The sequence below is a fragment of the Tachysurus fulvidraco genome, chromosome 9 (genome assembly GCF_022655615.1).
Source record: "Tachysurus fulvidraco isolate hzauxx_2018 chromosome 9, HZAU_PFXX_2.0, whole genome shotgun sequence".
NCBI classification, from domain to species: domain Eukaryota; kingdom Metazoa; phylum Chordata; class Actinopteri; order Siluriformes; family Bagridae; genus Tachysurus; species Tachysurus fulvidraco.
Window position 1 is genome coordinate 11863582 of NC_062526.1, and position 26880 is coordinate 11890461.

A 26880-nucleotide genomic window follows, 5' to 3' on the forward strand; every position below is an offset into this window, starting at 1 on the left:
CTGCACCATGGCACCAGCCGCTTCACCTACTGCCGGTATGCAGACTCATCGCCACCTTGGATGAGACAGATGAGCGTAGTATCTGCAAATTTCAGGACTTTAACAGTTTGGTCACTTGAAGTGCAATCATTAGTGTAGAGGGGGAATAGAAGTGGGGAGAGGACACATCCCTGTGGAGCACCAGGAGTTATAGTGAGCCTTAGGAGTTTGGAGTGGAGAATTATTGTATTAAAAGCCGAACTGAAGTTGACAAAGGGAATCTGGGCATGTGTCCCTGGGCAGTCCAATGTTGACTGCGTCGTCCACTGATCTGTTTGCACAGTAGGCAAACTGTAGGGGATTCAGCATCTGTTCTGCTTCAGTTTTTAGTTGGGCCAATACCAGCTGTTCAAAGGTCTGATTTAATATAAACTCATATAATTGAGTTTGGTTGGTTAAAATAGTAAAAAATATTATTTAATATTGGTAACATATAGAAGATGAGTAAAAATATCTGTATCATATCTGTAATACTGATGTGTAATGTGTACATTTCATGGTTTGTATATATATATATATAAAATTGGGGATTGCCTACTGAGTGTTCATCTTAGAATACATATACACATTTGCAATAGGCAGAAATTCAGTAGGTGTGGTGAAAAGTCCCGGAACTATAAACTGCACTCGGTGGTTCTGACGGACGCAGATTAAGAGGAACGCTGTTGCCACGGTAGCGCTTTGGCGTTACTTTGTAGGCTTATCAATTCTGTCAGACTTTCACTGTTAAAAAGAGGAATAAATAAACAGAGACGATCGATAAAAGCCGTCATCATAAAGATTTATCCAGAAACCATGCAAATGAATTTACTCCTAGCAAAACGCTGCAATTTCGGACTGACTGCATCGAGTTGAGTTGTGAAGCTGGATAAACAAGCTAACGTTAGCATGTAACTACGGAATCGCTTCATAACTCAAAACGCAATGCTGGTGCATTTATATGGATTAACACTTGACTGTTTACGAAGCAGACGTGTTTGATCGAAGCAACGAAAGCAAGCGCCGTTTCACTTGGCTGGTTTTAAAGCGATGATGTGATTGAGTCGAGGGCGCACTGACATGTCCTGCAGCCATCTCACACCACAGACCCAGCAGTTCCTCACCACCTGTGGGCTTTATGGCAGAAAGATTTCCTCTGGCCGAGAAGGCCATGTCGGACGGTTTTGCTCGACTCCGGTACAAAGACACATCGCTGCTTATTTGGCAGCAGCTGGAGCTCGAAAAAACACCGACCAACTACCTGAACCGCAGCCGCAGCGCCTGGTACAGTCAGTACGGCAACCAGGCCGTGGTGCTGCGGGACAAAAACACGCTACACGAGCCTGAAAGCGGCTCCCGCATATGTTCGGTTATGTGACAGTGTTACTGGATCCTAACAGTCCTTATTTGTGGACAGACAGTTTTTGATACATGGACATAGATGAGCAGAAATCTAACGAGATGCATGTTAGAGGTTCCTCTTGTCTGAATTATATTTCTGAGACTCTCAGTTGTCGTACAAAAATGACAGACCATCAACTGAAAACATTACATGCATGCACACCTCTGTTCTGCAGTTTACTAGCTTTACACAGTATTTTACAGTGTTCACTCCGTTATACACAAACCAGTAAAGCAAATGAAAGTGATTGAGCGTAGGCTACACCATTGTTTTTTTTCCTGTGATTTATTTACAAATAAAATAAAAAAAAAATAAAGGGGGCCCACAGTCCAATTTAGGAATTAGTTGAGTTTCTGCATCAGTCCGTTTTACAGCAGCTCGAAACTTGCTTTAGCTGACAGCGCTTAATATTCAGCTTGACTAACATTGATGGTTTTACATCAGTGGCTCATGTGTTATAGTTTAAAAAAAAGTTTAAGAAATATACTGCAAATCAACATGCAATACACAAAGGTTGTTTTCAATCATAAAAAAAGGAACTAAAATATAACCTATTTATACCCAAAGCATCAACTAATAGGTGAATATCCATGTACAGATCATATAACTTATATATTTATATTTAAGCCTTTGTATGGTTGACATTTTTATTTAAAAAAAAAAAAAACAACTTATGCTTTTTTCCTTTTGTTTAGTGGAAGAGGAAGAGATATGCCAGTGACGACCATGGGGGAAAAGTAACACTCAACAGAGAGAGAGAGAGAGAGAGAGAGAGAGAGAGAGCACTAAATTCACATCCCATATCTTGATATCAGCATTTCAACATGATGCGAGTTGAGAAGGGAAAAGAAAGAAAGGAAAAAAAAGAAAGAAAGAAAAAAAAAGGATCAATCCTGGCTTAACAGTTTCAATTCAGTTCTTCCATTATTTCAAGCACTAAACTTAAGGCAATGAGAGAACATCGACTGTTTTGAGGACACAGGACAGGGTTTGATCCACTGTAGATAAATACATATATATTTATATATATAAAAATAAACAAACAAACAAAATGATATCCATCATGTTGTTCGGTTATGTAGGATTTCAGCAGTAATCCGTTCAAAGACGATAAAAATATACCAAGAACTTCTTTTCAGCATTGAAGTACCACTCAAAGCATGTAATGCAGTATTCCAAAGTTGGTCATTAAAAAAAAAATCTATTTATAAAAGAGAGAAGAGTCATTAGTGTAATACTTTAAAAATGACTAAACATAACCTGCTGAATATACAGAGTACTGCTGTTTGTCTTTACGATTTATGAGACAAAAATCCTCTTTAGTACTGGGACATAGACAGGAGGACCAGACTACTAGTATTCCACAAGAGCAAAGCATCCTGGATTAGAGAGTTTGCCAAAGAGGAGCAGCACATATCAGACTGTTTAATATGGGCTCCTCACAGGGATTTTCGTTTGACTCATATAGCCAATTATGCTTTTATAATAAATAATACAGTTTTGTGAATTACTGGTCATTCAAAAATAGTGGTGATTAATATAATGGATTTCAGAAGCTGTAGGAAAAAAACATTGGGTATATCATTACTGAAATATCATTAGTGAAAAAAGTTGAGTATGTTCAAATTATGTATAAAAACAAACCCATTATTGAGAATGTATAATGTAGTTAAAATAAAAACAATAGACAAAATTATACATCAAATACTGAATGAGAGAAGCACTGTGAGAGAAGGAAATTACAGCGCTGACAACTGAAACTACTGCAGACTACACACACGCCTCTCAAAATACAGCTTTGAACTTTACTGACACTTGGGGAGAAACCAACAAGTCATGGTACGACCCAGAGCATCACCTGTTCACTCTACTGAGTCATGATGCATCAATTTTTTAATTTTAAGTTCCACTGAATTCTTGATATTTCTGTAACTCCTGGCAAACCAGGAGATGAACCATACCAGGTGAAAAATAAATAAAGTTCTTTAAAATGGCAATGATAAGTTATTATCGTTACCTGTAAAAGAAAGGTGGAATGAGTTGAACCGTCATGCTTACATGACCATCAATGCAGAAAGAGAGAAAGTTAACTGCTTGCTCCTTCACACTTTCCTACATGATGAAGCTACTAATTTACTGAAACACGGCCAGGTGTTTGTCAGTCATTAAATATGCACCTGTTATTGGGTTCTTCTGAGCAAGAACTCAGGGGGAGGAAACAAACAACTCAAACTCCACCACCACAAAAATATCTTTTCTGGCGATGACCAAGTGTTTCCCTTTGAGGGCCACCTCTGTTTCCACTGTCAGCTATCTTTATCCGTATACGTCTTTATCCGAGCCAAGGGCATTCTACAACAGGTTATTTTAAAATATCTTCTGTCTTTAGCTTCTAACTCCATATGTAACAGATCTTCAGGTGAGACACTATCAGGACAGCAAACACTACTCATTAGAAAAATGGAGGAGGTTGAAGTGTACATGTCGAGAGCTCAGTCCGAGTCGCTGGTCTCGGAGCTGGAGCCGCTGGAGCTGCTGCTGCCCGTGTCAGAAGAACTGCTGCTGCCACTCAGCCGAGATGGCCCACCCCCTGGTGCGGAGCCTGCCTTCTCTGCTGGGTACAAGAGGTGGTGATTAGAGAAAGGGAATGGGTAGAAAGCAACAACTCGTATGCCAAACTCAATATGCTTACAGTGGCTTGCATAAGTAATTCTCCCTCCATTTCCCCATCTGTATTAAATCTTGGAACTGAAATGAACTCTGTAGCCTTCCAAGCACAGGCGTCACCTGACCTGTTATCTGCCCACAGGTCAACTCTGATGAATGAATTACATGACTTATAATACCAACAGGGTTATTTAGGGATTACCACACTTGTGACTATCAGCAATTCACTTTTGCATATTAGTTAGCAGATATTTGGTTTCATAACATAATCCCAATTAAATAAATTTCAGTTCCAGATGCTGACGTGGAGAAATTTGTGAGGGGGTGAATACCTATGCAATGCACAGTAAACTGTTAAACTGGGTGGTGTTATGACCCTCAGTAAGAAACCTTAGCCCTGCTCCATTAGACACCAATGTGCTTGTGTTATGATAGAATAAAGGCATGCGCACAGAGCAAAGCATTAATCATGACAGAATCGAACCAACAGTATGGCGCGTCCACTAAACAGCCAGACACACTGAGGCAGGACAAAACTGCTTCTAACTGTAATTTTATTGATCTAATCTCACTATCCCTTTAGGAATAGGGCTGAAGCAAATTAAAGAGAAGGGGCACGCTATGGCCTTCAAGTTAGCATAACCAGTTACAGACACATTGTAAAGAGAAAGGAATATTGTTATAAAGCAAATTCCTTTCTGTCCTCTCCACACACTGCCACACAGGTACCTTTTTTGGGCGGTTTCTTGTTGTTGTTCAGCTGTCCGCTCACGTCCTGCAGCCTCTTTTCTAACTCTTTCTTCTTTTCCTGAACCAGTTCCTCTTTAGTCTTGGCACTCTTTTTCCCAGTGCCCGCTGCAGGAGACACACAGCGGCGACCAGTGAGTCCTCAGCCTCGCACCCGCCGCCGTGGCAACAAGCAGCAAAAAGCACTTGACTACACTGCAACTGATCATCTACAGCAGTACAATGAGCTAATACATACTACTACTTTAACTACAGTGTGTGTATTGATTAAAACTCCAGAGGTGGACAAATCAATAGCCTGGACTCACGGGACAAGCCGGTTAATCAGAGTGCGTCTGAGTCCTCAGAGCTTGTGTGTCAACACGAGAGACGCGTGACAGATGCTGAACATCTAAACTAGCTGACCATAAACTAATTTAACATGTTTAAGCCTAGTTATTGGTCCTAGCTTGCAGAATTAAGATAGCTCACTATCTGCAAAATGCCCTAAACTGTAGTATATCCACTAGAGTCTTCACCTAGTTAATTGATACGATTTGTCCACCCCTGAAAATAACAATAAATAAAATAAAAACACTAATTAGTGGCATAAGTCTTCTTTAAAAAAACAAAACAAAAAACAAACAAACCTTCGAAGCTCTCAGGAAGAGTTACTGATGACTTAAATGTAATTGTTTTTGATGGTTTATACACAGGCACAGTATTAATCTGAGTAAGGAGTGGAGAGGTGATCTACCAATCATGCAAGACAGCCGAGAAAGGAAGTGCTCCCATCACAAGAGAATAATCGCAGGCAAATTCAGCATTCAGAGCAGGTCAGCAGAGAAAGAGACAAAAACCCTGAAAACAAGACACACACTTACGTAATGGTTTGCGCTGCTTCTTTTGTAAACAGGACTTGACGTAGCGCTCGAGCTCGCGCAGTGTCGACGGCTTGAGCGTCTCAAAGTCGATTTCTATCTCGTCTGGGTTGGAGTCACGCAGCGATGGCTCACGGGACTGGATAATATGCACCACACGGCCCAGTTTCTCACCAGGCAGCCGGTTGATGTCCAGGCTAAGCTGCCTTTTTTCATCGTATGACATGGGAAGTGCTTCCTCTTCATCCGACTCGTAATTTGCCCCAGTGGGCTTGGTGCCTTTTTTCGGTTGCCTGTGGAAAAGTTTGACATGAATACAAACACTGAGATTTCCTGTATTTATAAAAAAAAAATAAAAAAAAAGCCAAAGCAGCAATAAAAAAAACCCCACAAACAAAAAAGAAACCACAGATTTGAGATTTATCATAATATTTCCAACAATTCTTGTGTCAGGGTCCACACTGTTGTACCTGGTAGTAGATGTGCTGTTGGGTTTCCTGGCTGAACTCTTTTTGGGCTGACTCGGCTTATTCTGCTGCAAGGACTTGGTCTTCTTCTCTTCCTCCACCTTGGCCTTGGCCTTGTCTTTCTCTTTGTCTTTCTTCTTCTTGTCCTTTTCTTTCTTTTCTTTCTTCTTCTTTGGTTTGCTGACGGGGCCCTGCGAAAGAGCGGCCAGCTGTTCGTGAACAGCCTTCAGCTGGAGAGAGAAAGAGAGCGTGGATGTTTAGCTCATCACAGGGAGACAAACTGCTGCTACAAGATATAAGGAGTATTTTAACTCTTCAGGGAAATAATAAGGAATGACATTTATTTCACACTCATTTGCCCCATTTTTCTTTAATACTGCAGTTTTTGCCCTTTTGCTTCCCTCATGAGGGAAAGTCTAGACACTTTTCAAACTTCCCTTAATAATTTATAGCAGTTATTAACTGAACAGAGAAACAAATCTCTAGCCTGGATTGTGTGGACAACAAGAGTTTCATACTCGTAGTTGTGCTGGACAAATAGCTTTAATAACCAAAGAAGCAAAGCAACCAACACATCCTGCTGACTACAAGAGGTTTTCATTTAATATGTCTATGCTGGTGTGATGCATCAAAAAGCCACTTTAGCGAATATTTTTCGCAAATCCTACCAGCTGCACTACACATCAGCCAGGCTGCTTTTGGTGCCGACTGGACAACACATTTTACTAGGCAAATGAACATGCATGAGTGGCCGATTTCTGAACACGCAAGTTTGTGGAAAGACTGTGGGGGAAAAAATATCACAATCAGCTCATAGTTTACAAGAAAAATAATTAAGAAGAAATAGATGTTCCCCACAGACCCAAAATCATCTTTACTTGAAGCATGTAAAGACAACACCATCTTTATGGACTTTGTGAGGTCAAACATGATGTGCTTCAACAAAAACATGATCAGGAGACACTAAGAGCTGCAGAAATTTATATACGCTGCTATTTCCTTTAGATTATATTAATGCATGAACTAGCAGCCAACTAGCTCACCATTCATATTGTTATATAACAATGCGACTGAATTCTCAAATCTGATTGGCCAGAAGATATGCATTATTTGGACAATACTGATTTTTAAAATAAATCATTATAATAATGATTTTATTTATCGTTCATATTAAAATGTATTTTATATATTTAAAATTTTCTTATTTCTTGGTAAACTGACAGGGAGGGAGATAGAGAGAGAGAGAGAGAGAGAGAGAGAGAGAGAGAGAGAGAGAGAGACAGAGAGGGAGATAGATTGACGGACAGAGAGAGCGTAGTTGGTTTTTTGCAATGTTTATCACAGTTATAATGTAAACAACAGTACCAGGAGCTAATCCCATGAATGTGAGAAAATACCAAGTCAAATATAAACCACCAAGATGTGCAATATGTAGTACTTAGTAGTAAAGTAGTATTACACTAGTAACCACTAGGTTCTAAAAATCTGTTGTCTTTAGACTTTTCTCATAAATGGTCACAGAAGTGAGTGCCGTAGCGCGGAGGAGATTTGGGGGGCTTTTGTATCAAAACTGATACAAAAGCATGAGACAAGGTTTTTTTTTTTAAACCAGTAGCACCCTGTATTTTAAAATCATGGTTCATTTAATTCAATTCCAAAGCAGCTTGAAAAATTAATTACAAATTATCTAACATCTATCGCAAATGACACTACAAATATTCTAATAAGAATGTATGGTGTGGAACGTTAGATCCTCATCATCATCGTCGTGAAACGGGCATTTATTCCCCTTGGTGCATTTCAGATTTCTTTTTTCATCAGTTACAGAACTTAAACCTAAATTGGAAAAAGACTGGAGAGTTTAAAAATTTTGGAAATACCTTGAAAATGTTTCTTCTGAAGGATGAAGAACACTGTCTTACATTAACAGTATAATCAGCTCTGTAGTCCCAAGCATCAGAAAACAATTTACCCTAGCAACAAGATACTATTTCCTACCAAGAACATCAAGTTGCTTTCCTTAGCCAATAAAAAAATCTATTCCATGCCAACGTAAATAGCAAAAAAAAAAAAAAAAAGATCACCTAAATGTGAATGACATTTGAAAGGGAAAAAAAAAAACTTGCAGTTTCCAGGTTTTGTGACCGAAAATGATTCACCCCTGGAAAACATGTCAATCAATCAACACACATCAGGACAGGACAACAGAAGAAAAGTCTAAAAGCCAAGCTGAGCGGAAAAGCAGAATCCATCTAGCTCTATTTAAAAAGAGTCTAAACCTCTAACTAACCAAAAAAAAAGGGGGGGAGGGTCAGCAAGGAAGTGCAGAAAAGGTTGAGAAAACACATGGAGTACATAAAGATTGCATGTGAAAGCAGAGCACAATGGGTTTTTAGAGAACACTGTAGTAACTTCACATTTCACAAAATCAGCCATAACATTAACACAGTCAGTGCTGGAGAATGGTGTGGTACAACCAGAGAAATAGGTAAGGATCAAGGACTTGGTCAGAGCATCTCCAAACAAAGTTCTTGAGGTGTTCCTGGTAAGTAGTGGGGAGTACCTACCAAGAATAGTCCAAGAAACCGTCAACAGGTTCACAGACACCCAAGACACACTGATGAACATAGGGAACAACGCCTAGCTCACCAGGACCGATCCCACAGAAGAACTACCTTAACCAACACTGCTGAAGTCGTTGGCTATGACAAAGATGTCAGAACACACAGTGCAACGCTGCCTGCTGCGTATGGGGCTTGCCACAACGCTGCTTGCTGCATATGAGCTGCAGCCTGGTCAAAGAGCTCATGTTGATCCCTGTACAATGCCAAAAATAGCAACACTGGGCATGGAAGCATAAGAACTGGACCATGGAGTAGTGGATCAAGTGGATGTTTGGATGGGTGTGCATCACTGGGAAAGAGATGGCACCAGGGTGCACTATAGGGAAAAGGATAGCTGACAGTCAGTGTGATGTCCTGGATAATATTTTGCTGAGAAATCTTGGGTCCTGGGATTCATGTGGATTCTCTGATCAATCAGAATCGGCCAATAATCACATTCAATGACTCGATTGGTAGTCATTCAAACTCGAACGCAACTTGATGACGTAGCACGTAAGCACGTACATGATCTCAAACTTTCACCAGTGTGAAATTACTATGATGCCTTGAGAAACAATGAAACATTTGACATTTATCGTGCATCTTCAAAATAACTATAACATGGAGGAACATTGTTGACCAAAGGATGTAGGACAAATCTGATTCAAAATTTAAGAACGAGCCAACGCAAGATGCATGGCAAATACGAAAAGCTGGCTAATGCAAAACAATCGACTAGTAGTGTGACTCAGCCATCAATTACAGCCTTACTGAAAAACAATTTATAAAAAAATTAAAAACACCACACACACACCGAACAGCAAAAAAGCTAAAAATATAACCACAAAAATGATGGAATTCAACAGCATTGATAACCAGCTGCTTGTCAGTCATATAAGACATTAGATTTAAACGCCTTATTGCACATCTTGAAACAAGGTGTCATATGCAGGGTACAAATACTTTCGCAGATGTACTGTAGTTATATCTAAATCCACATAAACAGCTTCCTTCATGACAAAGTGGCAGCAATAAATTTAACTGATATCTGGAGCTCTAGCGTGTCCCCGGTGTCCACGTTATGTCTGACAGCACAGTGGATAACTGAAAACTTTGAAAAGAGGCAAGTGATTCTAGTTATTGTCTTCAAGCACATATTAGACAATATTTAAATGCGTTACAATGTGTTGCCATTTAATCTTGTTTCATTAAGTATCCTAATATAGCTTATTTTAAGCCATGTTTTAACAGGCATATTAAATTTTTTATTGTAAATTGAATATTTGTTGTCCTTATTTATTTCATTCTCTATTATGACAATAATATACATAATAATAGATAGATAGATCGATAGATATATCAGAGCTATCGATCAGGTCAGAGAGCAGGATCAGCCACTGTGTGAATCCCCAGAGCAATTAGGATTAGGGGCCTTGCTCAATGGTAGCTTGGCAGTTCGGAGTCATAAACCCCAACCTTCCGATCAGCGAGTCAATGCCTTAACTGCGATCGTAATAACAATCATAATCCTGATCAGAGCATCCCTAGTGTGGATGTTACTTTGGCACATACCACCTACCTAAACACTGTTACAAACCAAGAACACCCTTCATGACTAATTTAATGTTATGGCTGATCTGTTTTCTATGTTTTTTCAGTGTCTAGTGTAAGGCATGAATTCACGGTCATTCAATATTATTTTTATACCTTGTTTGTGGATTTGAAACATTTTCCTTCGTTGTCTAGTGACTGTATTGGTGGGTTGATTAAAAGGTCATGGCCTGAAGCTCCAGCATGGCCATGCTGCCACTGTTGGGCCCTGAGTTTTGACCATAACTTTCTAGCAAGCTGAGATGTACAAAGAAAAAATGTCACAGAAATGTATGTGAGAAATTCTTTAATATTAAAGCTAAGCCTGAGGATTATATTTTGAGCTATTGAGTTACACCCCAATTGATAAAAATAAATGAAGCCGTTTGACCAGTGGTTCTTCCCTCCTTCTGTGCTCTGGGTTGTGCGTGGTGGTGCCCACCTGCAGCACACTCACCTGCTCCTGCAGCTCTGCCAGGCGGGTGGCTCTTTCCTCCTCCGAGTCAGAGCTGGAGCTGGACGAGTCGGCACTGCTCTCACTGCTCCCTGTGCTCTTACTTACAACCGCCGTGGCAGAGGTGCCTCCAGGAGACGAGGGCTCAGCAGGCTCGTCTGGCATCTTAGCGAAACGCATCTCAAATACATCCTACAGGCGGTGCAGAGCGGGGGTTAGAGCGAGCTGAGGATGTGGGAGAAAATCTTTATAGTTCATTCATTTTTACCTGAAGTTTTCTTGCCATGGCAACAACCTCATGATCAGGCGGATTATATTTATAGCAATTTGAGAACATTAACCGGACATCTGCTGCAAAGCTTTGGGCATCTTGGTACTCTCTGCTGTCCATTTTTTTCTGGAAAAACGGCACAGGAGATCACTTTTCACAAAATGCCTGGTACAGTAATAATTAATCCTGTTAAAAGCTATTCAGTGGCTCTAATGTATTTTCAATTTTTTTGCAATTCAGATTAAAGCAAAAACAAAGAGGAGGGATCAGAAAGCCATACTTTGACTGTACTGAGGTCCATAGGTTGCTTGATGATTTCATGGTAGTCATGCAGCTCCAGTGCTGCTGCATCCACGGGTTTATAGAAAGGCCAAGCGTAGGCGGCGTGCTTCTTGGACAGCATCTCTTTCAGGATGGTGTCACAGTATTTGAGGTGGTCGCTCAGTTTGCTCTTCTTGCTCCCCTGCTGCAGGAGCTCGCCGTCGTCCAAGTCCTTCTTCGGGGGTTTGATGGGTCGACCGGTGCTTTCGCGTCTGGAGATCACTTTGCTGTGTTTGGTGTCCAACAGGGGAGGTGGAGACTCACCTCTGCTGGCTGTGATAGCACAGGTGGTAGGAGTGGTAGTGTCAGCTTTCCGCTTTACCCCCTTCTTCTGGAAGCAAGCAAAATAACAAAATACTAGGGCTGGGCAGTTCAGAATACGCTACAGTTTTAAGGGAATTATTCACATATACCCTGGCAACAGTCCACAGAGATGATGTAATAACTCAGATGCAGGTTATGCCTAAAGCAAGTTACCATAGTTTCATGAGATTATCCCGAATAAAAAAATATGATAAAAATGATAACAGAATTTTAGACTAAGAGGAAACTGCAATTTAAAAAAAATCTTTTTACATCAATCATTGGAATTCTGGCTCATGCAGAAAATGGGTCAAAATAAACAGAAACAAGCCCCATTAATATTTGTAGAAATGTTATGTCTGGAGAAAACGATTAAGAATGCAAGGAGCAGGACTGTGGACTTTTTGTCTGGGTAAAACAGGACAACAAGAAATTTTCATTTTTCAAAGTGAGCATGAAGTCGAATATATTTTTCTTTCCATTATTATATTACAATAAATGTGATGGTTAGATTTCACCAGTCTTAACTTGCCTGGGTGTTTTATGTCATGTCAAGATGAGCACCATATAAGCGCTTACAATTTTTTTATTATTTAAAAATGGAAAAATAAATAAATGCGTGCTCTTTGGTCACAATGGCATTAAATTGTACATTATGCCGTCAAAAATTATTTTTATGGTGTGCAGTTTTTGGCTGCAACGCCAAAACAGGCCATAAATCATACATTGTAAATCTGTCTTAAGTATTAGTTTCATTAGTCTGGTATTTAAAGTTACGCTTTTAAGACAAAACTTGTAATTTAATAAAAAGCACAGTGAACCTGAGGACAAGTAATTGATACAGAATCTCACATCAAGCAAAACAGCCATGTGTTTATTTATGACAGCTAATTCATTTACAGCAGAACTAAGTGTTAATCAAATCGTTGCTCACAGCTGAACAGGTCAACATGCTTATATTAAACAACACTGCTTTAAATTAAGGAAACGATATAGAAAGTTCAGAAATATGATGGTGATGCCACGTTTTTTTGTTAAACACTGACCCGGACATACTCCATATTAGTTTTAAAAGAGATTTCTACTCATCCCCATCAGATAACAGCAAATGCAGTTAATTCTGATGTCAGCATCATACTAAAATTATATCAGGACATCTCTAGAAGATGGAAAACCTAGAAAATTTTTAACTGTTTTAAATGCTCTTGCGAGAACTTCTTAAATTCTTCAAGAACTTAAAATGTAAAAAATATAAAGGGTAATTATCTAAATTAATTGGCCTTAGTTTGTTCATATTATGCTATAAGAATTGGGTTTGTTTGTTTAAGAAACTTTAGTGAATGGCTGAAAATGTAAGCAAGGCGATATGGTCTGTGCATTAAACCCCTGCTAACATAAACCCAAACAAAAAAATTAACAAAATCTCCTGAGTCATATCTTCATCAGACATGCACTAATATCTAGCTGTAAGAATATCCCATAAACCAAATCAGTTCACTGTTATTTACAGCACAAATCAAAACCAGCAAAAAAAAGGATTCATTTTTTTTTGTTTTATTATTTCTAGATGGAATGCTAACCTTCAGAGCCATAAACTAAAACACAAAAAGGAAAAGAGGGAACCATGTATTGGTGTTAGTGCAGAATTAAATGATTGTGCATTTAAATTCTTTTAACTTCCAAAATTTCCTGACCTGCAGCAAAACCCAGTGCAAAATCTTAATTAATATAAATATACAATCATTCTACAATATGAATGTTTACATACTTAATACACCCTGTTAAAGTAAACACAACCATGCAGAAAAAAAAGGTTTTCTAGTTAAATGGCAACTGTTGACAACTAGTTCAGAGGATCATTGCTGGAAATAAACTTCAGTACAAGAAAGTCTTACTTTGACAACAGGCTGTGCGCTTGGGATCATGGGCGCAGCTGGTGGAACCGCCTGGACGTTAGAGGTGATGGTCGGTACAGGTGTCGCTGCAATTACAGGAGTTTGAGGCGGCTGTGGAGGAGAGCTTGGACATGACGAGGACGGGGAGGTCGAGGACAGTGCTGAAGCTTGCTGAGCTTCTGTCAGAGAGAAGAATGAGAAGATGTGTGTGTTAAAGAAAATTTATTTTTTTCATTTTGTAAGCCTTGATATAAATTTATACTATGGTTTGATAGTGTGTTCAGTCCATTAGAAAGCATGCCTATTTAAAAAGGAAGAATAATACTAATATTGGACTATTATACTATTATTACCTCCATGATTCCAATCTCTGTTCATTTCACATAGTTTCATGTGTATTTCCCATTCAATGTGTATCCAATAAAAAAATTGTTCATGCTTAGAAATAAGATTTCTAAATATGTGGTTATGATTTATGTCTTAAATGGTGCTATACTTTACCAGATTTTAATTCCAACCACACAATCAGGACAAAATGTGTGGTGTCTAAATTTGGTGCAGGTCATTCTGTTTTTGTGGCTTTTTTTTTTAACAAGCCATGCCATCACTTCACCAAGCATACAATTATATGAAGGTATGAAATGTGGGACAGGGGCAACTTGGGGAGTACACTAGAGGAGATGCAGATGGCATTAGTTTGCATTTGTACAATTTTTAGATTCATCCAATGCTTAAAACAAACTGTCTTCAGTCTTGTATGCACTACATTTCATTGTGAGTAAAGATTTACCTGAAGCAGGAACAGAACCCGGCTTGCGTGCCTTGCCTTTTGGAGGTGGTGGCAGCAGTTCCACCTCCTCCTGGGGCATCTGTGCCACCTTCTGGAGGAAAATTTTTTCCAAAGCTTGAGCCATAAGAACAATATCATCTGTAGGCTAAAAAAAGAAGAGAATATATGTATTTTTATGCACACACACTTAATAGTGTAAAACTTCCTATCTTTAACTGATGCAAATGTGACATTTTAATTGGACAGAAATTACAAAATGGCCAAGTTCTCTTTACCTTGTTATATATATAACAGTTTGTGAACATAGTGTTGAAATCCTGCATGCATTCACCAGCTGTCCAGTAGTAATTATTCTCAAGTCTCTTCTTGATCGTCCCCATGTCCATTGGGTTCTTGATGACTTTGTGATAGTCCTTAAGAATAAAACGCATTAGCAAAGAATGATTACTGTAGCAAAGAATAAATGTAAATAGCAAAAAAACAAATATGCATTTTTTTGGTTTCTATTTCTTTGTCATTCTCTAAAGTGAGCTAAACACATCAGAGAATGAAAAACTAAGGCATGGCAATGTATTTATCTTACTTACTGGAAGATTTAATTTGATGGCATCCACAGGTGTGTAAAAAGGCCATGCAAACTGATGCCTCCACAACGTCTTCACCACAACATTCTGCATGTACTGGAGCTGGTTGGTTTTTCGGCCAGGCTTGCTGGGGTTCGTCACTTCAGGTGGAGGGGGGTTGACTATAGCGGGAGCAGCCTGGGTGGGAGATGTGACCACCGACATCATGGACAGCGGAGAGGAGAACGTGGCTCGATTGAGGTTGGACCTGGATGTATTTCTCTAATGATTACAGAGTTCCTCTTTCTTCTCCTTACTCCCTCCTCGACAGACACATCCCATCTCAGGACCTGAGCGTCAGCAATCTGCTGGAAAGTATTGAGAAATCGGTTTTGATTCAATGCTATTAAACACTAGTGCATGAACAGCACAACATGGACTTAACAATGAAAAAACTAAACAAGAAGTTTATACTGTCCAATGAATTTTAAGACATTTTCATTGTTATTTGTAGTTAAAATGCGTTACATAAACTTTCAAACAAGAGAGAAATTCAGCATTCGTTCGTCCTTTAGATAAATACAAACACTATTAAGGCATCAACAACTGATGAGACACGAACCTAGTGAAATTAGTGAATTAACAACTCGGCAACTTGAACGCACCTTGACAATGTAGCCCCAAAGTGTGGTCTGATACAAGAATCAAATGAATCATTTCAGTGCTCCGTTAATGAAACACGTTCGAAGATGTTCACATATCTCAGAAACCTTTATTTGTCTAGACAATCATAAGAAACAATGAAGTTAAAAAAGTGAACCGCGGTTGTTATCTTACTCTTAATAAACAAACAGTTCCCCGATATTAGCCAACGTTAGACAGCAGATGGCTCATACAAAAGTCTCCCAGGTTGTTTCTAACAATTCATCTAATTTCATCAGATCATAAAATGCGAATAGAAGCCAATACAGCGAGCCAGATCGCCTCGATATAACTTTCTTTAAAAGATGGCGGGCACGGTAAAGCTTTGCATCGAGGCTGCCTACAAGCTAACGCTAGCTCATCGCTAGCTTACTGTAGCTAACGCTAGCTCAACGTAGCTAACGCTAGCACTCACTGTGGCTAACGTTAGCTCACTGTGGCTAACAGCTCCTCCATGTCTGTTCCGCGGACACAGCCATTGTGTGCACGCCGTGCGATGAGCTGCCGGTTAGCTGGCCGATTTTAAACACACCGGGCTTTTGCTTTATCACATTGTTCGCCCAAAAAGCGAGACTAAACGCCCGACGACGTGAACTCTAATCCGGTTGTTAAATGTGGCCCAACAGCGCTGAAGAGGGAGTAAAAAGCCCGCTTTGTTATGTTGTTGCACAGCGCTATGCATTCTGAGGCAATCTGTGTAGCCACATTCAGCCGTGCATTCAACATGAAAAAACAATCAATATGCACCGTCAAAGCGGAAAATCAACTCCAATCCAAAGACACGTATCATAAACACGTATTTTACACTTTATTACTTTCACTCCAAGCAGCTCCAGTAGCGTTTCCTTGCAGATTTTCCGGTAGCTTTTTATTGCATCGAAGCGGCATAATACACGGCTTGCTCGACTCTGTAGTTGTGTGTATGTATGTGTGTGCGTGCGTGTGTGAGTGAGTGAGTGTTCTGCTCATGCGCAGTAGCGCACAGTATTGTGGTCCATATTGTGCTGATGAACTGCTGGCCTTTAGTCTGCATGGCGGTCATAAAGCGTGCTGCTTTCCGACCTCGCACATGCACAGTCGTGTTTGGCCACAACATTCAACTGAAAATGCTTTTCACATTTTAATGAATTGATGCCCAAAACCATAACACACTTGCATTTTTTACTCCTCGACATCCGACAGAGTAAATAATAATAAAAGTAGTAGTAATAAACGCCTTATGCTTGCTATCATCTAATCGACGCTACTTGGTACAAGATTTTCGTGGCGCCTGTGTTCTGCGCATGCGCACCGTATAGGGCTCGATTACAAATGGGTTTTTTTTTAGCATAAATAGGACACTACAGTACGGGTCGGAAGTCGTTATTTCATATACTACGTAGTTGACGTATAAAGACAGTAGAGAATCGTTTGTAACTCAGCCATTGGTTTTTAAGTGACATGCCTGACAATAAAGCTGATTCTGATTCTGATTCTGATTATTAACTCATCTCTTGAGGATGTTTGTACGTGTCATTTTACAGACTATGCTTTTTTATACATTATCACACCAATGCCACTCTCTCTGTCTCTGTCTCTGTCTCTGTCTCTCTCTCTCTCTCTCTCTCTCTCTCTCTCTCTCTCTCATATATATATATATATATATATATATATATATATATATATATATATATATATATATATATATGTACATACAGTGTGTACAGAATCAGAATCAGAATCAGGTTTATTGGCCAAGTGTGTTGACACACACAAGGAATTTGGTTCCAGCTTTTTGTGACTCTCAAAAGTACAGACAAATGACACTATACTATACATTTAGCTTGGACTATACAAGACAAGACAAACGATGTGAGACAATATAGACAGTACGAGTATTAAATATGAATACAGAATATATGACTGATCAGATAAGTGTGAGAGTGCATGATAGTGCAAATAATAGAATAAAAGATTGTGCAATATTATGCTTTTTGTACAATATTCAGCAGTTCAGCAGTAATGTGCATAACCTGTACAGATGATGTGATGACTGACAGTTCTGATAATGCAGTACTTATAGATATGAAGCAGGGAATATAATTATGGTGAGTTGTTAATCAGGGTGATTGTTTCGGGAAAGAAACTGTTCCTGTGTCTAGCAGTTTTGGTAAACAAAGCTCTGTAGTGCCTGGTAGAAGTGAGTACACCTTCACATTCTTGTAAATATTTTATCTTTTCATGTGACAACACTGAAAAAACAACAGTTTCCTAGTTGAATTTGGTGTTATCTCAATGCAAAGAACTCTCTGAGGATCTGAAAAAAAAATTTGTTGCTCTACATAAAGATGGCTATAGGAAGATTGCCAAGACCCCGAAACTGAGCTGCATCATGTTGGCCAAGACCATACAGTGGTTTAACAGGACCGGTTCAACTCAGAACAGAGTGCACGTGGTCAGCATCATATCCAGAGGTTGTATTTGGGAAATAGAATGCTGGCAGCATTGCTGCAGAGGTTGAAGGGGTGGGGGGTCAGCCTGTCAGTGCTCAGACCATACGCTGCACACTGCATCAAATTCGTCTGCATGGCTGTCGTCCCAGAAGGAAGCCTCTTCTAAAGATGATGTACAAGAAAGCCTGCAGTTTGCTGAAGACCAGCAGCCTAAGGAAATTGATTACTGGAACCTTGTCCTGTGGTCTGATGAGACTAAGATAAACTGATTTGGTTCAGATGGTGTCAAGCGTGTGTGGCGGCAACCAGGTGAAAAGACGAGTGTGTCTTGCCTACAGTCAAGCATGGTGGTGGGAGTGTAATGGTCGGGGCTACATGAGTTTTGCTGGCACTGGGGAGCTACAGTTCATTGAGGGAACCATGAATACCAACATGTACTGCAACATACTGAAGCAGAGCATGATCCCCTCCCTTCGGAGTCTGGGCCGCAGGGCAGTATTACAACATGATAACGTCCCCAAACACACCTACAAGATGACCACTGCCTTGCTAAAGAAGCTAAGGGTAAAGGTGATGAACTGGCCAAGCATGTCTCCGGACCCAAACCCTATTGAGTATCTGTGGGGCATTCTCAAATGGAAGGTCAGGGAGCGCAAGGTCTCTAACATCCACCAATTCCGTGATGTCATCATGGAGGAGTGGAAGAGGACTCCAGGGCCAACCTATGATGCTCTGGTGAACTCCATGCCAAAGAAGGTTAAGGCAGTGCTGGAAAATAATGGTGACCATACAAAATATTGACACTTTGGGCCCGATTTAGGCATTTTCACTTAGGGGTGTACTCACTTTTGTGTCCAGCGATTTAGACATTATTGGCTGTGTGTTTGTTATTTTGAGAAAACAACAAATTTATATTTATATAACACTGTTATATAAGCTTTACACTCACTACTTTACATTGTAGCAAAGTGTCATTTCTTCAGTGTTGTCACAGGAAATATATACATATTTTCTTTTTGAAAATTGAATGTATGGTTTGCATTTCTTTCAAACAACCTGTTTAATGATATAGTAAAATAAGGCAGTAAAATAAACAAAACACACCATCAGCACCAACTACCAAGCTACACTGTAAAATATCATCCTTTTATTTTCGCACATATTACAGTCTTAATATATCGTTGATGACTGGGAAAACTTTTGGATGCATACTGTATATAACCCTGATCAATAAACAGTGGTGAATTACATACTTTCTAGTGCACATGTAGCAGTGCCATAGATTTTGGTGGAAAAGGATGACACTGCTAATGACCGCTTCAAACAAATCTTGAAATCAGTTGAAAGGCTATAACACTTGAAGTTTAATTTAGCCTACAGTTAGTTATAGTTTTTAGAGTATTTTAACCATAATAGGCAGTTGAGAATCAACAGCATAAAATTATCCAGCATATGGTCTAGCATCTCATTTTGTGTGGTTTTACACATTTCCATTTTCTGTGTTTCAGATAATAAAATTAAACAGGGCTGAATTTATAGCTGAATTAGATCTCAAAAATCAGACAAAATATCTTAAACTAGCCCCAAAACTCTAGTATTAAAAAGGGGAAGCATTCTTTTTCAGCCTTAGCATGTAGAATATTAGTTTCCCCACACAGTTCTGATGTAATGACCTACATAATTACATAATCCTCCTTTCCTTATGCCAATCTTGCATTGTATCTTGCAATAGAAATTGTATTTTCCAAATATTTGCATATACACTTTGCTTGTTTGCAAAAATGTATTATATTTAATTCTTACTTGGTAATTAACAATATTTAGCCACGGAGTAATTTTAATACAACCCAATCTGGCAACCCTGTCAATAACTGTCTTTCTCATCCTCATCCTCCTCTCCTATAAATAGAGCAGGCAGAGGGAATTCCACCCCTAGTGGATGTCATTGTACTTGTTGCAGTTCCCATTTTTCACCAAGTGCAACCAAAATGTAATGAAAGCTGCGAAGGATAGCAAGAGCATTGTTTTGTCATCCAGATATGCAAGCAAATTATGGAATGTTGGTTTAATTCTGTCAAATAATGAAATTTAAAAAAAAAAAAGGTCACTCAAAATAGTTCATTAGTATTTGTATAGAGCTTAATATGGTTGGAGTTGTGGGTGAGGATTTTGTAGACTTACATTTGTTACATTTCTTACAGCTCTTGTCTGGGGCTCTGCTCCACCTGCCCCTCCATGAATCAACATGGTTGCATATGTACACATCAAGGCTTTTATAAAAAGCCATGTGGTGACCATATAACACTTACCTGCACTCCTTTTGGAAACGTTTTCAAGAGTTTGACTTAAGTTCCAAGTAAACAGCAGCTACGCTGTTTTTATAGAACATGGTTTTCCATTCTTGACTGGAAGAAGTGGTATATCTGAATAATCTATACTAGCTGGTCAAGAGGAACCACTTACAATCAGACGGACATGAGGGGCATCTGGATATTTTTACAACTGTATTGGTATAGGGTTGAATGGAGAAAACATTTCTTGTGGAGTGGCCCATTACCATAGTACTGGGCCACTCCACAAGAAATGTTTTCTACATCCAGATGCCCCTCATGTCCGTCTGATTGTAAGTGGTTGTAAGTGGATGCCAGAGGCGGTTCTAGGCCTTGTTTAGGGTGGCTTCAACCTCTCTGTCTGTGATCTCAGCCACCCTAAAACTATAAGTATAATTTTTACTTTCAAAAATAAAAAATAAAAATTACGTTAAAATGCAGGACATGTTTTCGATGGGAAAGAAAATTATTTATCAGTTTGATCCAAGAGCGATTTTTTTTACTTTGCTTTTACGTGCGTGCATTGAAGTCTTTCAAAGTGCGTCGTCGGCGGTCTGCTTTATTTGAACGGAGAAGCACAGAGTCAGTCAGAGCGCAGTGAAATTTCACTATTCTTATTACCAGAGTTGATAGCACAAACAAAATATTAATGCAAACAATCCATTCAATACGAATAAAAATAACATTTATTGATTTGTTCTTTTGTGAATATCTTATTAATGACTGAATTCATTGGACACACTGTTTGTAGAGAATGCACACATACATGAACTGATTTGATTCAAGACTGGCATCATTACATTATGCATAAAAGTTTATTGTCAACTTTTGCCATTTTAAATAATACCATAACTTTTGGCTTACTATGTAGTCATATAATATATAATATAAAACTCTTCTTGTTTTAAATTCTCACTGAGGGCTAACCCCCCCTAAAGATGAAATCCTAGAACCACCCATGCTGATGACCAAATAGTCTCTCTCACTCTTGCCAAACACTCTGCTTAGACAAGATAGCATGCAATATAAACAGCTAATTTCATTTAACAATTAGCTGTTTTGTGTGAGAATATGGTGTAAGAATATTTTGCAGAGTGACATTTGTTTCATACTGTAAAGCCAATCAATAGTTTTTCAGGTTTGGATATTTTAAGAGGGAGTTCATTTATTTTATCATTTCCCAACAATTTCATATTAATATTAATGCTACTGCAACTGAGGGAGTTGATTCAGGCGAGAAATTAGTGACTGGCCACCAGTGACCATCCTGTAAGCTGATCACACCCTAATAAGAAATCCATCTCACGGTGTGGAATGTCTGGACGGACTATCCAGTTTGTCAGAAAGAAATCATCATCCAAGAACTGCATGAGTGCAAGATTGTATTAGTTGCCCGCTCTGAAATACTACTGACCAGATCGGGGATGATGAAAGTGAGAATACCAATGGTGTTCTGCTCTCTGACTCCAATCTCCAGTTGGGATATATGAAAAAAAGAATTTCACTGTGCTGTGATGTATATGTGACAAAAATAATGGCTTCCATTTCTTTCATATTATCTTTCAAACCAAGCTGATCTTCCTGGCTGGTGACTTCAGCTCTCATCCCGGTGCGACTCAAGCAGCGGGAAAGCAGCAAAGGGTGCCTTTGGATGCAGGAAAATCAACATTAATGGCTTTTGCCTGCTATGGTTTCACCACAGCAAACATGGCTGAACCCATAGGGCAAGGACTCAGCAGTGCTCAACTACATCTGATCAAATGCACACTTCCTCTCAGGTCTGGCTGGGACTATTCCCTGCTTGAACACCAGGGGGACATTCTGGCAGGTTTTGTTTATCTGTGCCATGTGCCTTTGTTTTTGTTTTTTGTATCACGTGCGTTAGCCCCACCCTTTCCTTATTTGTCCCTCTGCACACCTGTTCCTTGTGTTTCAATTATTGTCACCCCATTTATACAGGTTTCCTTGCGTCTGTTTTTTTGCTGTATTCTTGTGTTTGTGTTCTTGTTTCTGGTTCTTGTATCTAGTGATTGTGTATTTATTTTCCCTGTTTGTTTCTTTGTAAATAAATCTTTTTTTTTTTTTTTTTTTTTTTTTTTTTTATATCCCTGCATTTGCGTGTGCCTTTATCCTTGTGTTCCCTGATAGAAGGACTCAGCCAAAACTCTTTTTTTAAGAGTTATTTTGGGATAACTTTGCCTGGCACCACAATTTTTTCTCTCTCTCCCTGTCTTTCGGGACATAAAAGTAGTAGTAATAAACGCTTTATGCTTGCTATCATCTAATCAACGCTACTTGGTACAAGATTTTCGTGGCGCCTGTGTTCTGCGCATGCGCACCGTATAGGGCTCGATTACAAATGGGTCTGTTTAGCATAAATGGCCTGCAGATTGCCTGGGGTTGTTGCTCTGCACTTTCTGATTTGTGTTCCTGTATTTTGGTTTTTGTTTCTAGTGATTGTGTATTTATTTTCCCTGTCAGTTTCTTTGTAAATTTTTTTTATTTTTTATATCCCTGCGTTACCTGACACTTCCAATCATTGCCCCAAGATTCCATTGCCGGCTTGTCCAGGCCATGGCCGTGATCAAATCCGTGATCCTCTTCCACAAGCTGAAACCTGGACCATGCTCAAGTCAGATTCCTGCAAGCTCAAAGTCTGCAATGCCGGTGCCAGATCATTAACATTTCCCTCTGTGTGATTGTATTGTATTTTGCAGGTATAAATGTGTGCACTGTGACAACCAAATCAGGTGCCATCAAATAAAGCTTTTCTCAAAGATCTTTATGGCTGTTGAATCAAATTATTGCTCCAATGCCAGCAGCTGTAATTAAATGCATGCGTTTACCTTTCCATGGCAAAGTCATAATCTCAAGGCACATGTCACCCAGATAATGGCAGTTCAGTGTTTTTGCCTTGTGTGCTTCAGCAGAGCATTTTCTCAGCTACCAGAGCTGTGATTGATAATGGCCCAGGAACAGCTAGACCAAGCATGTAATCATGTGACACAAGCTCAGGTGCATCACAATGGCTCTCTTTACCTAGTTCCAGTGTTAAGACATAAACTTTAGACAAGTTGCTGTCTAATATTACACCCAGGTCTTTTACTGTTAAGTTATTAGTTACAGTACATTTCTCTAAATGGAAGTTGAATTGTGAGAGCTTCTGTGTACCGTTTTTTTTTTTTTACCAGTACACAGTAGTATTTCTGTCTTATCAGAATTTAACAAAAGAAAATTACTATTTTTTTATCTCATTAACACGCTCAGTTAATTTAAACAATTTGGATATTTCCTCTAGTTTTGATGAGATATATAACTTGGTATCATCAGCATAACAATGGAAGCTAATCCCATGCCTTCTAATTATGTTTTCTAAGGGAAGCATGTATATTGAAAAAAGCAGAGGTCCTAAAACTGATCCTTGAGGGACCCCATAATTAACTGGAAATAAACATAACATAAAATAAAGATAGGATAAAGAACTATATAATAAAGATAGGATCTAAAACAACTTAAAGCCTGTCCCTGAATACCTGTGTAATTTTGTAAGCAATCTAGGAGAATGTTGTGATCTATAGTGTCGAATGCAGCACCAAGATCAAGTAGAACTAATAGTGAGATGGAGTCTTGGTCCAACGCTATGAACAAGTCATTTGTAACTTTAACAAGTGCAGTTCTGTGCTATGATGTGGCCTGAAACCTGACTAAACTCTTCAAAGATATTGTTCTCCTGTAAGAAGGAGCATGGCGGAACAGACACAACCTTTTCTAATAGTTTAGACATAAGTGAAAGTTTTGAAATGGGCCTGAACTTTGATAGTTCACTAGGATCTAGGTTTCTTATTGAGGGGCTTAAAACAAGCCTTCACTGTGTGTAGCAGTGAGACAACAAAACATTCAATTGGGCCATATCTACCATTAGGCCATACACCTTAAAGACTACATACTCTCTTTTGACCTTTTGCTTCGGCCGTCATCGATCCAATTCCTGCCTGCTTGTGGCTAGCAGCCATCCTGGGCTGTGGCTCCACAGTTGTCTAGATCCACCAAATGTTCCTCTGCAAAGAGCCAAGCATTCTGACTGCTGCCACTGAGAGTTACTCATTCATTGAGTACAAATACAGTGTATTGTAACATCGGAGTCTTTAAATGCCTGAAAATTTAGTGTGTCCCACATAGCCAGACAGTGCAGAAGAGGAATATATTCTACTAGGTATACACTAGTCTGTTGTGACTGGTTACATTGCAGAGCAAACTATATAATGGACAGAGAAACACCTCAGGAGAGACTATCCTTCAACTCTGTTGAAGGTGTCAGAACACACAATAGCTTGATCTGTATGGGGATACGTAGCCACAAACCAGTCAGAGTACCCATTCTGACCCCTGTCCACATCCAAAAGTGACGACAATAGGCACATGAGCATCAGAACTGAAGCAGTGGAAAAAGGTGGGCTGGTCTGATGAATCATAGCTGTGTGTGTCTGTGTCACTTACCTGGGGAGGAGATGGCAACAGGATGAACTATGGGAAGAAAGCAAGCTGCCGGAAGCGGAGTGATGCTATGGGCAATTCTCTGCTTGGGAAACCTTGGGTCCTGTCATTCATGTGGATGTTGTTTTGAAACCTACCACCTACCTAAATGTTTTTGCAGACCAAGAATTGATGAAATTGAAATAAAAATGAACCATACTGGAAATGCTTATCTAATAGCAAATGCCACTTTCAGCAGTGTAATGCACCCTACCACACAACAAAAATGGTTTAAGAATAGTTTGTGGAACATGACAAAGGTTTGGTGTGCATACCTGCTTATGCCCAAAGTGGAAGCCAGATACCCTAACTCCACCATTGTACATTTAGTAGGGCTTGCTGTGATGGCCCATACAGAAAAATGAAGAAATTTGTTCGTCAGTTGTTGGAAAGTGCCTGGTGCCCTGAAAAAAACTGAACAGAAGGGTAACAAATGAATCTATACCAAAGCATGCAGGAAGATCCATAGACTGTGATGACATAGGATTTTCCCAAAAGCCCTTGGTAAAATCTAGTGTTGAGTAAAAAAGGGCAGCATTCATTGAACCTAGCAAAAGGCCAAAACACAATTGGGCTGCTCCCCTCACTGTGCACTACCTCTATTTGTCCCATTTGGATCCTTGAGGCCAATTATTCTGAAACCACTTTTCACCTCTGTTTCATTGTGAGGTTCTATGAAGTCACTGCTTTCAAAGGGAACAACTATTGTATAGCTGTTGGTGCTGGTTCTTGGGCCTGAAACCAGTTTTTGACTTGACTTGAACCAGAACTTTTATGGTGATCATCATATTGTGACAACCATCCTATTATGTTCAATAAATTAATCAAGCCACAGTGGCATGTGGCAACAGATTATCCAATTACCAGTACTTTGACTCTTAATCAGGCAAGACTGCCATGACATCAGTGGTCTGGAGGACCTGATCTTCCTACAGCAGACCTGCTGGTCCCATTGACAGCTTTAAGGGAAGTAGTGGAATACCTTGGTAACAGAATGAGAAAGAGAAAATACACAGGTTTAAGGATGGTTAACAGGCTCAGGGAAATTATTTGTTAAATTTAATCCAATGCACTGATTTGCACTTTCCTCTCTTGGCCAGCAGTACTGTTGGATTGCCGTGCAACAGTGATGTCCTTCTTTGAGAGATTGGTGTTGGTGTTGCCAGAGCCCTAACTGTATCAGCCTCCTACACACCAGCTCTTTCAGCTCTTGTCACAGCCACCAATTGCATGCATCCAACAATCATAGCATAATAGACATAATCTTAACTCCTTCCTCTACTGTCATCTCTCAGGAACTCTGTCAATTTTGTTCAGGTGTTAGACCCACCAATTCCAGAATGGAGCTTATATTGCAGCTATTGGGTGATCAATGGCAACAAGAAAGCCTGCAGGGACGAGGTTCAGGAAACACTGGATGGCAGCTTAAACTTCAGCCCAGATGGTCACTACCTGAAACAGGATTGCCTGTTGCTGCTTCACCAAAAACTAGAATCAGCACATGGCAGCAGTTCTTTATTCTCCAATCACCCATATTTTAGTACCAGTGTAAGTTTGTCATCGCAAGGAAAATACATTCTTTTGGCCTTTTTCACTTTTGTTTTGAATCACAGCTCAAACCTTAGAATATGTTACAATTAAACATTTGTCATATCAGCCTCTCATGCTCCTCATTTGCAACACGAGAGCACACAGAGGGGAGGAATACACACATACACATGTGTACATTATGATTTTAACTTCAGCATCACATTCATATGTGAGTATTTTGTTCTGACAGGATCAACACTCCCTTTATTGCTCCCCCAGATGACCATAACCCACCTGTCTCATTTGTCATGTCTTCACCCAGTGGGATACACACATTTGCTGGAACACTGACTAAGAGAGTGATTGCCTTTCCTGTGCATGTTGTTGCCTGGTAATCCACAA

The 26880-nt window shown here is 39.5% G+C and overlaps 2 protein-coding genes across 14 annotated transcripts; one reads left to right on the forward strand and one right to left on the reverse strand.

Moving 5' to 3' along the window:
* Positions 1-677: 677 nt before the first annotated feature.
* LOC113637668 (putative uncharacterized protein BRD3OS) lies at positions 678-2203 on the forward strand. Its single transcript, XM_027138452.2, has one exon. The coding sequence runs from the start codon at positions 1157-1159 to the stop codon at positions 1394-1396; it is 240 nt and encodes a 79-aa protein (XP_026994253.2). The 5' UTR covers positions 678-1156; the 3' UTR covers positions 1397-2203.
* On the reverse strand, positions 2071-16886 carry brd3b (bromodomain containing 3b). Of its 13 annotated transcripts, XM_027138443.2 has the most exons (14): positions 16469-16878; positions 15617-15731; positions 14976-15316; positions 14664-14801; positions 14389-14533; positions 13599-13777; positions 11360-11731; positions 11077-11205; positions 10812-11000; positions 10472-10612; positions 6165-6391; positions 5698-5987; positions 4817-4942; positions 2071-4034 (listed from the first exon to the last, which is right to left on the reverse strand). In XM_027138443.2, exons 3-14 carry the CDS (start codon positions 15177-15179, stop codon positions 3913-3915), a joined length of 2262 nt encoding a protein of 753 aa, XP_026994244.1. In that variant the 5' UTR covers positions 15180-15316; positions 15617-15731; positions 16469-16878; the 3' UTR covers positions 2071-3912. The 13 variants fall into 13 exon arrangements, with proteins under 13 accessions (XP_026994244.1, XP_026994248.1, XP_026994243.1 ...); XM_027138447.2 differs by lacking the exon at positions 15617-15731 and having other exon boundaries at positions 11360-11728; positions 14976-15319; positions 16469-16886; XM_027138442.2 differs by lacking the exon at positions 15617-15731.
* Positions 16887-26880: the final 9994 nt, after the last annotated feature.

Coding starts and splice junctions, on each gene's coding strand:
- brd3b (XM_027138442.2), bottom strand. CDS start 15,179: ATGATGTCGGTGGTCACATCTCCCACCCAGGCTGCTCCCGCTATAGTC. Junction 14,802..14,975: donor CCATCAAATTAAATCTTCCA/GTAAGTAAGATA, acceptor TTTATTCTTAAG/GACTATCACAAAGTCATCAA. Junction 4,035..4,816: donor CAAGAAACCGCCCAAAAAAG/GTACCTGTGTGG, acceptor TCTTGTACCCAG/CAGAGAAGGCAGGCTCCGCA.
- LOC113637668 (XM_027138452.2), top strand. CDS start 1,157: ATGGCAGAAAGATTTCCTCTGGCCGAGAAGGCCATGTCGGACGGTTTT.